The following is a 15,141-nucleotide window of genomic DNA, read 5'->3' as shown; positions in this document are numbered from 1 at the left end:
GTGGAAAAATAATCAACCAGCAGTGGCTTCGTCCCGGTGGTTGTAAATACACTCATCATAGATACCATGATTGCAATTGTATATATTCATCAGAAGCGCGTGTAAATAAGACTGATAGTTCAATCGATAAGCTATATTCATACTTTCGTTATACGTTTAGGTAATTCAGATTTCGCATACTTATTGATGGATTAATTTTTTCACTTTTAATATAATGTATTAGAATCAACTACGTCACACCTATTTTTAATCTACAGTGTACTGTAAAGGAGCAGTGGAAATCATCGATTCTTGAACAAAAGAAGATTTCTCGAGTAATCATAAAAACTAGTATTTTCATATTTGTTGTTAATTAAATCGTTTTGAAAGAGTGACATCCTACAGCAATGTGGAAGCGAAAATGGAGATGACGTTTAAACAAGCACGATGTCAAATTGTGCCATATCTGAGTAGTAGGATAATTTTTTTTTCGAAATAGACACATTTCCGTACATCTCCATATTATGGATTACTGTAAACCTTAGAACCTATAACCAGTTCTCGAAATTCGTTAGCAAAATCAACAGAATGTCAGCAGAAGATCTTTTATTTCAGTGGCTAGTTTCTTAAAGCAGCGGGGTACGAAAATGACCTTTCATTGATCATTGATTTCGCATACAGAATAAATAAATGATCTACGGAAAAGATATGTACTTTTACAGTTATAGTCACATACAGATCTAGAATACTGATGTACTTTGTTGACTATAACATGAAACAATTGTATCGTATCTGTAAACATTAATACATGAGTACTAAATATGTATATATAGCACATAAGCATATTGATTAATTATTGTGTATTTAATTTGCACTGAAAAGTTAAATTGACTAAGGTTAAAACCTGTCTTTTCTTTTAATTCTTTTATCCCCTCTTTTAACTTATTTTGCTTTATAAAAGAGGGACGAAAGATATCAAAGGGACAGTCAAACTCAGAAATCTGAAATAAACTGACAACGCCATGGCTAAAAATGAAAAGGACAAACAGAAAAAAAATAGTACACATGACACAACATAGAAAACTAAAGAATAAACAACACGAACCCCACCAAAAACTAGGGGTGATCTCATGTGCACCGGAAGGGTAAGCAGATCCTGCTCCATATGTGGCACCCGTCATGTTGCTTATGTGATTACAAATCCGGTAAATAGTCTAATTCGGTAGGTCACATTCCTGAAAGGGAAGGGGATTGTAGTTACGACGCAAGGAACATATCCGATATCATTTGTGAAACGGTTGTTCCATAACGTTCAACCAACTCGTGATGGCGTCCGTTAGATTTACGAAGAAATGATTTCAACTTAACCATTTGGAACTCTTGGTTTAATAACTTCCTTGTGAGCAGCAACCCTCTATCAAGAAAATCATGATAGGAAATGCAAGCAAGGGAATATCGTATCAATTGGGAGATATAAACCCCGTATGCAGGTGCTGCTGGAATGTTGCTACTTAGAAATAGAAAGTTCACAATTGGAAAGCTGAAATCATCTCTTTTGTCGTAAAGTTTTGTTTTCAACCGACCCTCTTTGTCAATTTCTAGATACATTGTATAAGTTAAGATATGAAACCGACTTATTTTGATTTGAGCGTCACTGATGAGTCTTATGTAGACGAAACGCGCGTCTGGCGTATTCAATTATTAACTTATTATCTCTATTGCGATGTTATCATAATAATGAGTAATACATGTAAAGTAATTTATTGTTCAGACACTGATTATATTTCGATGCGAGATTGCAGTTTTGTGGCTACTCACTTCCATATGAACCTTACATTGAGGGTTTGTTTAAAAATAGTCAAACGTTATGGAAAAACTTAATTGATTTGTTTTGTAGTGGTTTAAATAAAAAAAAAATAGGAAAATTTAAAATACAATATGGACTAGCGGTGCAAAAAGACTGACTTCTTGCAAAAAAAATTATTTGACATACGAATTAATTTATTCTATGGTTAAAGGACAACACAAGAGGAGTGGAAGATACCAGAAGACATTCAAAGCCATGTTCAAAAATAAATTGATTACGCCATAGCTTAAAAGGAAAAGAACAAATATACAAATAATCGTACACACCACTAAACATAGAAAACTAAAAACTAAGCAACACGAACACAACCAAATTTTGGGGGTAGTATAATGTTATCTGCAGGGAAGGTAGATCGTGTTCCGTATATGGCTGTCACTGTGTTGCTCATTTTATTAGAAACCCGGTAAATAGTCTAATTCGGAGGATCATATTCGCGAACTAGGAACAACATAAGGAACATATCTAATATCATCTGTGATAACGGTCTACCAACTTATAATGGCGTCCGCAATTTACGAAGGGATGACCATTTGGACCGTTCATTTTAATAGCTTCCTTGTGAGCAGCAGCCATCTATCAAGGATTTCAAGCCCTGGGATTTTGAATCAATTAGGATATATATGGGCGTTTTTCAATAAAAGTGTAAATTTCAGACCTAAAAAAAAGGGAAAATCATCGTGTCTAAAATTTTACTTCTTGAGTTATTTTAATACCTCTATTATAGACCTGCTTTTAAATAAAAAGTGCAATCTTAAATACTCTTCAAAATGATATTATTTTCATAATTTATATCCTGTTTCGTAGGGGACATTTATTCACTACGAAACAACTTCTAAACGCACATCGTGTTGCATTTCAAATTTCTCCTATTTATATTCCAGTTTGTTTTACTTTATATACTAGAAAGATCTCATTATTGTTATAAATTGGCGATCATTTTTTATCGATAAAGATATAGACAGTACTTCACATATGAAGGTGCAATTCATGTTACGTAGTGGACATTTTGATGAGTTTTTTAGTTGACAAAACCGTTTCGTAATGGACAAAAAATTTCGTAGTTGACATAACCGCTATTCTATATTGATTTAAGCATACTGAAAATAACATGAAACCAACCCTTGTTATTTGTTTTGAACGAATATAATTGTAAAAAGAGTAAAAATCGACTGCATGGTAGTGGTAGTGTCCATTTCCCCCATACTTTATTCGTATGTGACCGTTTCGTAGTGGACATATTCACATGTTTTATTTTTTCCCCACAATCCCTATATTGCAATAGTAAGAAGTATGATTTTATTCATCAAAGCACGTACTTAGCTGTACACTGATATTTTTTTCATTATTTTAAACCTAGATACAGAAGAAGATTTGACCCGTTTTGTAGTGGACATGAACAAAAATACGATGTCACTCTCGTCCATTTGATGTGCTCAATTTTTGTTGCCAACAATTGAAATGCTGTTATAAAAGCACCACTTCTAAGTTAGAGCCTAATGTGTATATTTCTTGCAAACATTGATAAAATAAAACTGTTTATTAGCAAAATTTAATGACTTCGTTTTGAAGTGTTTATTTTGTCAGGAATGTCAGGGAAACACCTTCTGAAATACATAGAAATGGTAAGTCAAAATCGGGAAGCCAAAATGATCTCTTTTGTCGTAGAGTCTTGTTTTCAAACGACCCTTATTTTCAATTTTCCAGGTGTATTTCAATATATTAGGCAGAATTCACTGTATCTGTTGTATCCTTTATCTTTAGTTCGAAGGAATAAATGGGTTTAACATGGTCACCAAATTTTGAGTTTGTTAGTGAGAGAACATCCTCGATATAGCGGAAAGTAAAGCGTATATATATTGCTAACTTCTAATATTTCTTTATAAGAAGTTCATGAATGTAATCAGCCTCTAAATAATAAAGGAACAAGTCGACAAGAAGAAGGGCATAATTGGTTGCCGTTCCCATGGGAAGCCGACAGTCTGTTGAAAAAATGTTAACAAAGATTGCATTTTGAATAATGATAGCACATCTAGTATGCAACACTTTCTTAAATCGTAATTATTAATCTTAATAAAATTGAGAAAGGAAATGGTGAATATGTCAAAGCGACAACCACCCGACCATAGAGCAAACAACAGCCGAAGGCAACCAATGGGTCTTCAATGTAGCGAGAATTCCCGCACCCGTAGGTGTCCTTCAGCTGTCCCCTAAAATATGCATAATAGTACAGTGATAATGGACGTCATACTAAACTCCGAATTATACACAAGAAACTAAAATTTAAAATCATACAAGACTAACAAAGGCCAGAGGCTCCTGACTTGGGACAGGCGCAAAATTGCGGCGGGGTTAAACATGTTTATGAGATCTCAACCCTCCCCCTATACATCTAGCCAATGTAGAAAAGTAAAAGAATAACAATACGCACATTTAAATTCAGTTCAAGAGAGGTCCGAGTCCGATGTCAAAAGATGTAACAAAAGAAAATAAATAAAATGACAATAATACATAAATAACAACAGACTACTAGCAGTTAACTGACATGCCAGCTCCAGACCTCAATTAAACTGATTGAAAGATGCATATTTGTTAATTTTTCAAAGATCTCAACAATAAATGCTAATCTGCGGATCTCCAAGTTTCCGCTTGAGGAGACCACTATCGTACTGATATGATATCATCACTTTTAGGTTATTTTTTTTAAGTAGATATTATAAAATAACTGTTTTATTGTATACACAGTTTTGATCAGGACAAACAAGCGACATGATCAGAAAAAAATATTGACACCATTCCACACATTATTCAATTCTAAATTAATAATATTCTTGTCATTATTAGAAAAAACATAAACTCAATCACAATATTATATTGTTAGATGTGTCTACAGTATCTATTATATTTTTAGAAATAATTTACAAATTTATTAGTGATAATGTAAACGGCACAAAACAAATAAGTCACTTTTGACGGCGTTAAAATATTGGTATGATGCACAGTTTATAATTTGTTTATGGTGTCCTGGTGTGCAATTTTAAATGTGTGGTCGGTTTCTGATGTTATTCTGTGGTTTACAATTATGTTGCAATGTACTTTATATTATCTATTTGTGTATTTCTCTGGCTAGAGTTATATTATGATTATTTGTACTGTATTCCTGTCATATAATTTTGTCAATCAAGCGGTATTTTAACTAGAGGCTCTTAAGAGCCTGTGTCGCTAACCTATATTTTCTGATGCTTTGGAAATCATGTAAAATAAGGTAAAAATTATAATTTATAGTATTATATCTAAGATAATAGCAAAAAACAGCAAAATTTCTGTAAAATTACTAACTCAGGGGCAGCAATCAAACAACTGGTTGTCGAAATTGTCTAAAAATTTCAAGGCAGATATATCTTCATCGAATTTTTCCACCAGTCAGATTTTGGTCTAAATGCGTCAGTTTCAGAGATATAAACCAAAAACTGCATTTTATCTTATGTACTATGTTTAGCCATGTTTGCCATCATGGTTTGTGGGCAGGGTCATCGGACACATTTTTTAAACTAGATACTTTTATGATGATAGTGGACAAGTTTGGTCTCAGTAGTTTCTGAAAAGAAGGTTTTTGTAAAAGGTTACAATTTTTTTTTTAAATTGGAAAAAATTACTATAAAGGGCAATAACTCATTAAGGGGTCAAATGACCATTTTGGTAATTTTTACAGTTTATCTCTATCTATATTAATATTCAAGATAACAAAAAACGGCAAAGTTTCCTAAAAATTACCAATTAAGGGGTAGCAACTCAACAACCGGTTGTCCGATTCATCTGAAAATTTTAGGGTAGATAGATCTTCACTTGTCAAACAATTTTACCCCGTCATATTTGCTCTAAATGCTTTGGTTTCAGAGTTATAAGTCAAAATCTACATTTAGCCCTATGTTACTTTTAGCCATGGTGACCATCTTGGTTGGCTGGCCGGATCAACGGACACATTTTTTTAAAACTAGATACCCCAATGATGATTGTGGCCAAGTTTGGTTAAATTTGACCCAGTAGTGTTAGAGGAGAAGATTTTTGTAAAAGTTAACAGACGACACAGACGACGGACACAAAGTGATGATAAAAGCTCACTTGGCCCTTCGGGCCAGGTGAGCTAAAAAGTACCATATCAGCGGGAGGTTTGGCTAGACATAAAACCAGGTTCAACCCACCCTCTTTTAGTTTTTTATTTTTATTTTTTGCAGATCAGTGTTTTTATTCTTCTGTTGCTTTCCTCCGATAATTGATGTGTTTCCCTCGGTTATCGTTTGTAACCCGGATTTGTTTTCGATTAATCGATCTATGACCAATGAACAGCGATATACTACTGTAGCATTCATTTGTATTGCAAATGCAATGCATAGCGCTCTAGCAGAGAATAACCAATCGTTGTAAAGCTCAAATTCGGATGGAGATATATTTTGTCACCAGCTTTCCTGCTTAACAGAAAGAGTATACATATTTTCCAAATATATTTAATAATGATACTTTCATATTTACAAAAACATCATAAGAAGTATCATGGTCTCTAGTATTCTTGTTGATTCAAAGTTCCAATTCACAGTAAAATTCAATTTCATAAAAAAAAAAAACTATTTGGTCAATCGACAATGTGAATATGTCGGACATTTATAATTGTTGGATGGGCCTAAATTGATATTTCGTTTCATATTTGTCACAATACTATTCAGTACAATAATAACATACGCTGAAGCAAATTTGAGCCCAAATTTCAAACGGAACACGGATCATATGATTAAATCGATAACGAAGTTGATTCCGGAGAAGTTATGTATAAAAAGAAAAGAAAAAGCAAATATCTGAATGTGTATTCGCAATCATTTATTAATAATATTTGTGAAATTAATTATATTATTATAGATACTAGTTTATGAATAAGTTATGTTTGACCAAATAGTGCTTCCCTAAACTATTAGGTGAACATACATGAGGAATACTTCGTTTTAAGCTGTAAACTTAGTTAGTTGTTACAGCAAATATGCAATAAACATAGTGTAACGTTAAAAAAAGTAGAAAGCAATATTAACCTAGAAATTTACAACATAATATATATATTGAGCCTTATTTATAAAATTATTCCCTCTATTTTACAGTTGGTCTACAAATTTCTTTTATTATATGGTAAGGTAAAATGTAAATAAATCTATCTGATTAAATAAATATATAAATAAGGAAAAAACATAACGTTAAGTCAGCTATAACAGGTCCAGAAATTATGAAACAATTCAATTGAGAGAACTAACGGTCATTCATTGTTGTTAATATTTTATTTAAGAATGAATTCAGACTATAAAAAGGTGAAAAAATTCTAAAACTACATATCAAACTACGTGTATTTGGCATTTAAACCTCAAATATATTGCATAAGTATAATCAATATAAAAACTAACTTCAGTTGACTATGAATTATATTGGAACCGCTGACATCTCCATCATTATCCACCCTTGAAAAGTTATACTTCTCGAATAGGGATACAAATTCAATATTTTGATATTTGTTCTGATTCGAAAGATTTTGAAACGATACATTAAGGATAGAAAGAAAAACATCACGTAACGGCTGAAACAACTGAAGCTGAAATGAAGATGACGTTGGAATAAGTTTGCCTGTCAATAACAAACCGTAGCTGATATGGAGGGTGTTATTGATTCTAGTTATAGTCACACTTCCGTACAACGGGTGGCTGTACACACCAGTATGCATATCAAATTCCTCTAAATCTTTACCAGAAACTGACATAACGTCTTGAGAAGATCTTTTACTACGGTAATTCCTCCAAGGAGCCGGGTATGAACAGGCTGTTGTTTCATTGAGCCAACTTGAATAACCCAACATTAAATCTAACATATAGTAGAACACTGGGCTAATAGTTTCGTCGAATTTAGTTTCCCCTGGTCCATTTGTGAAAAATACGAATGCACTACCGCGGTCAGGAAGATACGTTATTTTGCAGCTATAGCCATACAAGGATCCCGAATGGTGAAGCACTCTGTGACCAATAATATATAAAAAAAAGTTGTGTACTATGTGTACTATGTGTATTGTGCACGTTGGGATTTTAGATGTCCGTAGGATCTGCTCACCTTTCCAGAACACCTGATATCACGACTCGTTTTAGGCAATATTCTAATGTTGTTGCTTAGTCTTTAGTTTTCTGTGCTTTGTATATTATAGTTGTCTCTGATTTTTTTTTTTTTTAAACCATGACTTTGTCAGTTCATTTTCGAATTATGTAGGTTTCGTCTCTGTTTTGTGATCTTTTGTGGCATTACCGATATCTTATTGTTATTGGATTAAGTCTTTTTCATTACACTAACGGTTGCTATTTGTTGTATGCTCTATCTATTATTATCGTTTTTTACACAATTTTTTCTGATGCCTTTCGATTATATTTCACAATTAATTACCGAAAGAGATTTACATTCATGTGTTTGCTCAAAATGTCAGACTATTCATATAGATAAGTTTTAAATAGTGTTTAAGAGAACTTTTTCTGTATAACTTTTCAATATCTATCATGTCTTTGCTCTAGAAAAACATTCTTGCACCTATAAATATACCTCTGTAATATGACACAAACCATCCATATCCATAACCTAATGAGTCGAACGCTACAGGGAACTGTGGATGTGTCAAACTGTATGCGTTAGCCCACATGGAACTTAGTACACTTTTTATGTTGAATTGTCCTTTGAAGACGTATTCAGATATGATTCGTTCTGCACCGTCAGCTATCTTTCCTTTAGATGTGATCAGCTTTAACCATTTGGTCATGTCATCAGCTGATGCACAAATACTACCAGATGGTCCAAAAGGGTGCAGGCTGCAAACATTTCAATTTACATTATACAATAAAGGTTTTAATCCTACTCTGTACAACATGTGGCCGATATTCACTTATATCTTATAATACACTATGTTTTATAGTATGAACTTGATTAAAAACAAAAACATGCAGAATAGTACTTCGAAAGACGTTTCAATATAATTGGTGATGTTTTACATTTTTGTGGGTGATTTCTTGGTAAAAATCAAAACAACTGCGTTACGAAACTAAAAAAGGAAATTCAAGAGGAAAATAAAAGAAGAAAGTAACTGATCCATGATTCTCGCTTTGGACGTTTAAGAATTGTTTTTATTTTCTGTATTCATATCTATGTGTGGGTAAATTACCGAAAAACTCTTATTCGTAATCAACATACCGTTTTTGATTGATTGATTTTTTATGCTTTCTCATCATTAATCTAGAACGCGCGTCTGTTGTATAAACCTGATACAAGATCTTTGATGATATTTTTCACTTTTATTATGACTTTTTTGTACAAGTTAGAATTTAATGAATTTCAAAGAAACCGTTAATACGATAGTTTACATTATCACAAACAAAGCTTTGCTGAAATAAAAAGTAAAAAAAGATGCATCGTTTTAAATCAGTTGATGAAAACGAGAAATAGAAAACAAATTGTACTTAGATAATCTGCCTACAACATTTACCCAAAATGGCTTTTATGGCAAGCCGTTTTACTGTTTATTCGAATTTCAAGATATCTCCTATTATATATAAGATATCTTTTATAATATATAAGATATCTTTTATAATATATAAGATATCTCCTCTAATATATAAGATATCTTATATAATTTCATTTTTATAAGATATCTCATATATTATACAAGATATCTCCTAAAGTTTATAAAGTATCTTATATAGTTTATAAGATATCTTATATAGTTTATAAGATATCTTATATAGTTTATAAGATATCTTATATAGTTTATAAGATATCTTATATAGTTTATTAGATATATAATATAGTTTATAAGATATCTCATATACTTTATAAGATATCTCCTAAAGTTTATAAGATATCTTATAAAGTATATGAGATATCTTATAAACAACTTTTATATAAGATATCGTATATAGTTTATAAGATATCGTATATAGTTTATAAGATATCTTATATAGTTTATAAAATATCTTATATAGTTTATGAGATATCTTATATAGACAATTATATACGATAACTGATAAACTATATAAGATATCTTTTAAACTATATAAGATATCTTATAAACTATATAAGATATCTTATAAACTATATAAGATATCTTATAAACGATATAAGATATCTTATAAACGATATAAGATGTCTTATAAACGATATAAGATATCTTATAAATTATATAAGATATCTTATTAACTTTAGGAGATATCTTATAAACTTTAAGAGATATCTTATTAACTTTATGAGATATCTTATAAACTAAATCAGATATCTCCTATAATATATAAGATATCTCCTTTGATATATAAGATATCTTATATATAATTTCATTTTTATGAGATATATTATATGAGATATCTTATATATTATATGAGATATCTTATATATTATATGATATATCTTATATATTATATGAGATATCTTATATATTATATGAGATATCTTATATATCATTTAAGATATCTGATATACTTTATAAGATATCTTCTATAGTTTATAAGGTATCTTCTAAAGTTTATAAGATATATTCTAAAGTTTATAAGATATCTTCTAAAGTTTATAAGATATCTTCTAAAGTTTATAAGATATCTTATAAAGTATATGAGATATCTTATTAACAATTTTTATATAAGATATCTTATATATTTTATAAGATATCTTATATAGTTTATAGGATATCTTATATAGTTTATAAGATTCTTATATAGTTTATGAGATATCTTATAAAGACAATTATATAAGATATCTGATAAATTATATGAGATATCTGATAAATTATATGAGATATCTCATAAATTATATGAGATATCTCATAAACTATATAAGATATCTTATAATGTATATGAGATATCTTATAAACTATATAAGATATCTTATAAAGTTTATGAGACATCTTGAAGTAAGAATTATTAGCAAAAGGGCTTGCCATAAGCTTTAAATATTCAAACGTATTACAATATAGACTTTGAAAATTTCAAATGTTAAATCTGAAACAAACCATCTTTCAAATAAAAAAAATGACTATGATATTACATTGTATAAAATAAAAAATCATTATTGCTATTCTTTTTTGAAAAAAAATATAAATTCCTGTTTTAATGTGGTATGGGAGTCTAAATTAAAAACGATATCATTTGTTAATATATTTGTACTTGCCCAAAACGTAGTATATATTTATAAATGTTCAAAAATATAATAAATATAAAATAATTTTGTCTGGATTATACAGGAAAAAACACATCATTATGCGATAAGAAACTCAACTAAATAATAGAATTGTAAAATAAAATACGAAAAGATAGCTTTTAGAAAATGCTTTGAGAATATCAAAAGAAAATATAGTTTCATCGTGCTTTTTTTTCTGGCTAAAATACAAAAAAGCAAAACTTTAACTATTTTGCAATTTTCGCTTGTATCTAATTTTGATGACAGTATTGATATTTATATACCTATAAAGTCGGTCGTCAGATTTGTACAGTTTGCCAGTTTTGTCAACAATGTAGGGAACAGCCAGCGTTTCGCTATGTCTTTCGTCTAATATCACTGTTGATGTCATGTTCAATGGAACTAGTAACTCCTCCTTCATTAATTGTTCCCATGTTTTATTAGCTCTCTTCTCAGCTACATGTGCCGCGAGAATGTAAACTATATTATTATAAAAGAAGGAATCCCGAAATTCTTGTAGTTTTGGTAGGTAATGAAGATTCCTAAAATAAAACACAAAGATAGTACAAGTGTCTCTTGTATTCATTGAGTTCGGTAATAATTAACATAGTGTATACATTTTTATGTTGATAAGGTTCATGTTGGTTATGTTACCTTTCAAGTGTTAAAGTTATATTAATACATCATAAGCTTCCAAATTTATGGGATTAAGAGTTGTCAATAAAAGTGAATCCAAAGAAACGCTCTGGAAGTTCTGAATATAAAGTGTTACATTAATATATAAATGTACACAAACATGCTATTCTCATTTCATTTCATTACTAACAAAGATTAGGAATGAACTCACGCACTTATCGTTAAACATAACTTCTCTATGAAAAAATAGAAGGCTAAATCACGAAAATACTGAACTACGATGAAAGTTCAAATTTGGAGTCCCTAACCTAATGGCAAAATCAAAACCTGTAACAACTGTCACATTCCTGACTTGGTACAGACGTTTTCTTATATCAATATGAACCATCAAATGTAAAACCATAATCAAATACAAATCAGCTGATTGAAAATTATAATAAGCAGAAATTAACAAAATTTAATGATTGATTGCGTTGTGTTTTGTTTGTCGTCACTTAAAGTACTCTTGACTATATCATGGCCGCCAGTTTGTTCTTGTGGAGGAAGATTATGGCACGGAGGATAAATATCAACCATTTGACTGAAAACTTGTGATCTTAGTATATTCCGATAGGAGTCAATTGATCATTTATTTTCCTGAAGTAAACTTAACATCTTGCAATGAATTATGCATTAAATAGTTGCCACTGGACATTAAGCAAACTTCAATTAACTAATTCATTAGTGGATTGCACTTGACTTTATACCGCGAGTATATGTTAGGCAATAGCAAAACACAGTACATTGGTTATGTATGTCTAAATACAGCAAAAAGCTAAAAAAAAACTTAAACCTTCTGAAGCCCTTTTCTTTAGTTATTTTCTACGATTTTTTTTAATAAGTTTACATTTATCATTTCGACAAAAGTGATTTTCTGGTAATTTATCGGGTTCTGTCATTAACCCTGTAATTTATATTCCAAAATGTGAACAATTCGAATAAAAAAAGGGAATATTTACTTCATCATTTGCTCTCTTGTAACATATTCTGGAATCCCAGCTTGTAATAGAAGGTCCGCCGATCCCAATCCCGTGCGATGAGATAAAATATCTTCCAGAGTAACTGAGTCTGTAATACAATCATCTATAAAGGTATAGTCTGGCCCTAATACGTCTTTTATCTTTGTGGTCCAGCGAAGCCTGAAGGGAAAACAATAAAGTGAGCTCACACTTTTGATGAATTGTTTGTAGTTGATAATATTTGAAATACAAAGAACTCATTAATTGAGGAAAATACAATTAGTCAATAAAATAATTGAAAAGGAAACTTTAAAAAATGTTACATAATGAATGATTTTAAAATAATGGTTGTACCCAGATATTGTGAAATGGTCAACCAGTCCAGTTTCAGTTTTGGCACCTTACGTTTTCCTCAAGTAAACAATCGACGAAAAGAGGGTGGGATTATGGTAATGACAAGTGGTCATCTGTGATATAGATATACTATAAAAACCAACCAAATTTGTATAAATAAATGTCCGTATGACTTGAGAATTGAGTATAGATGTTTTTCACTTTTACATTTGGAAGCAGTAGTTGAATAACTGCATTATTAGCAGCAATCATCCATCAAGTTAACCATGATATTGAATTAACTTAGCAAGATAAGTATACGTGTATATACTGATATAGACAGTGATGGCAAAAGTGCCAATGAGACAACTCTCCATTCATGTCACACTTCACAAAAGTATGTCAGATTGATATTAGTTTGGTTCCAAACCTGTGAACCAATATTCCAACCGCTCTTGTGTATTTGTGTCTTCTATTTATGATCCAGTAAATAACCAAATTGAATGTTTGTTGATAAAACCAATAAGAATAAAATTCGAATATATGCGTATACTGTTGGAATATTTATATACAGGTTTTGAAAAACAATTTCAAATTGAATATTTTTATCACAGAAGCATGTATTGTAGCTTCAAGCTTAGAATTGTATTGCATCAAGTACAAATAATTGCAAATTTGATAAATAAAGGCAACAGTAGTATACCGCTGTTCAAAACTCATAAATCCATGGACAAAAAACAAAATCGGGGCAACAAACCAAAACCGAGGGAAACGCATTAAATATAAGAGGAGAACAACGACACAACACCGAAACGCAACAGCACACAGAAACGGACCAAGCAACAGACAATACACCACGAGAATAACAAATATAACATCAAAACAAAATACATGAATATGGGATAGACAAGTACCGTGCCACGTCTTATCTCAAAAATAAGAGAAAACAGAAACGACTCAACGTTAAAATGCAACACACACACAGAAACGAACAATATTATAACAATGGCCATCTTCCTGACTTGGTACAGTGTTGTAGATTTAGCAACTATCATTTATATGTATATTGTAAGGTATCATAATTACATCAACGAACAACAAAGAGATAGAAACATGAATCTATTTTTCAAAAGTCGTTGATTTCAATACTGAATTGTGGCATAGTTTTTCAGAATGGTGCTGATTAAAGCATATATACATTTACCTGTATTTGCCAGAAGATATCAAACGAGCTAGAAGCATTGCTGTCATCGATTTTGTTACTGAACCCGCACAGAAAACTGTTGAACTGGTTGCATTTATTTGTTTTTCTTTATCAGCCAATCCGTACCCTTTGGAAAAGACATCATCATCTTTTACAACTGCTAGTCCAAGGCCTGTAAAACCAGAATTTCGTTTATACAAGCCACAGCGGCTGCTTTTTTAAACCACTTTCTTAGCTAATAATTATATTTATTTAATCAGTTAGCATTAGTTATAAAAAAAAATTAATCCTGTATTTTATGAAAATTAAATTAAGTTATCCTACAAACTGCACGGTAGTTATATAATGAGTGGTTATATTATATCTGACTGAATCTTTAAAAAAAAGTATATCAAACGTGCAAATGCAGATATATATGTTCATTCCATTTGATACTTGTATTACTTTCCTCAACGACTTTTGAACGAAATTTCATATCCAGCCTTTGTAATGCTATGGAAGCGAGAAATGAAAAAAAAAGAATAAAAATTCCAATAGATTGCACAAATTCGTTGTAACATAATAATTATCTTTTACTTTAATAATTTAGAAACAAATATGATAGAGCTGATTATTGATTATGGTAGCGAAGAATGTTTCAAAGAGCTGAACAATCCACACAAAGAACAGAAAACAGCCCAAAGTTACCAATTGGTCTTCAACGCAGCAATAGATTTCGCGTCAAGAGGCGGGCATCTGCTTACCCCTAAACAATGATGTTTACTGGTTCAACGAAACGGACGTCAAACTTAACTCCGAAACATATAAATAAACCAAAATTAAAAATAATATACAAAGACTATCAAAGGCTACAGGTTTAGGAAAAGCGAAAAATACAAAAGGATTGCACATGTTTTTTGAGA

General features: G+C 30.8%; 1 protein-coding gene across 1 annotated transcript; it reads right to left on the bottom strand.

Moving 5' to 3' along the window:
- Window positions 1-6,916: 6,916 nt before the first annotated feature.
- Window positions 6,917-13,292, bottom strand: LOC134701851 (uncharacterized). Its single transcript, XM_063562970.1, has 6 exons — window positions 13,264-13,292; window positions 12,703-12,882; window positions 11,353-11,610; window positions 8,476-8,718; window positions 7,517-7,713; window positions 6,917-6,921 (listed from the first exon to the last, which is right to left on the bottom strand). Exons 1-6 carry the CDS (start codon window positions 13,290-13,292, stop codon window positions 6,917-6,919), a joined length of 912 nt encoding a protein of 303 aa, XP_063419040.1.
- Window positions 13,293-15,141: the final 1,849 nt, after the last annotated feature.

The sequence above is a fragment of the Mytilus trossulus genome, unplaced genomic scaffold (genome assembly GCF_036588685.1).
Source record: "Mytilus trossulus isolate FHL-02 unplaced genomic scaffold, PNRI_Mtr1.1.1.hap1 h1tg000350l__unscaffolded, whole genome shotgun sequence".
In the NCBI taxonomy this organism is placed as follows: domain Eukaryota; kingdom Metazoa; phylum Mollusca; class Bivalvia; order Mytilida; family Mytilidae; genus Mytilus; species Mytilus trossulus.
This window is presented reverse-complemented; position numbering and strand designations above follow the sequence as displayed.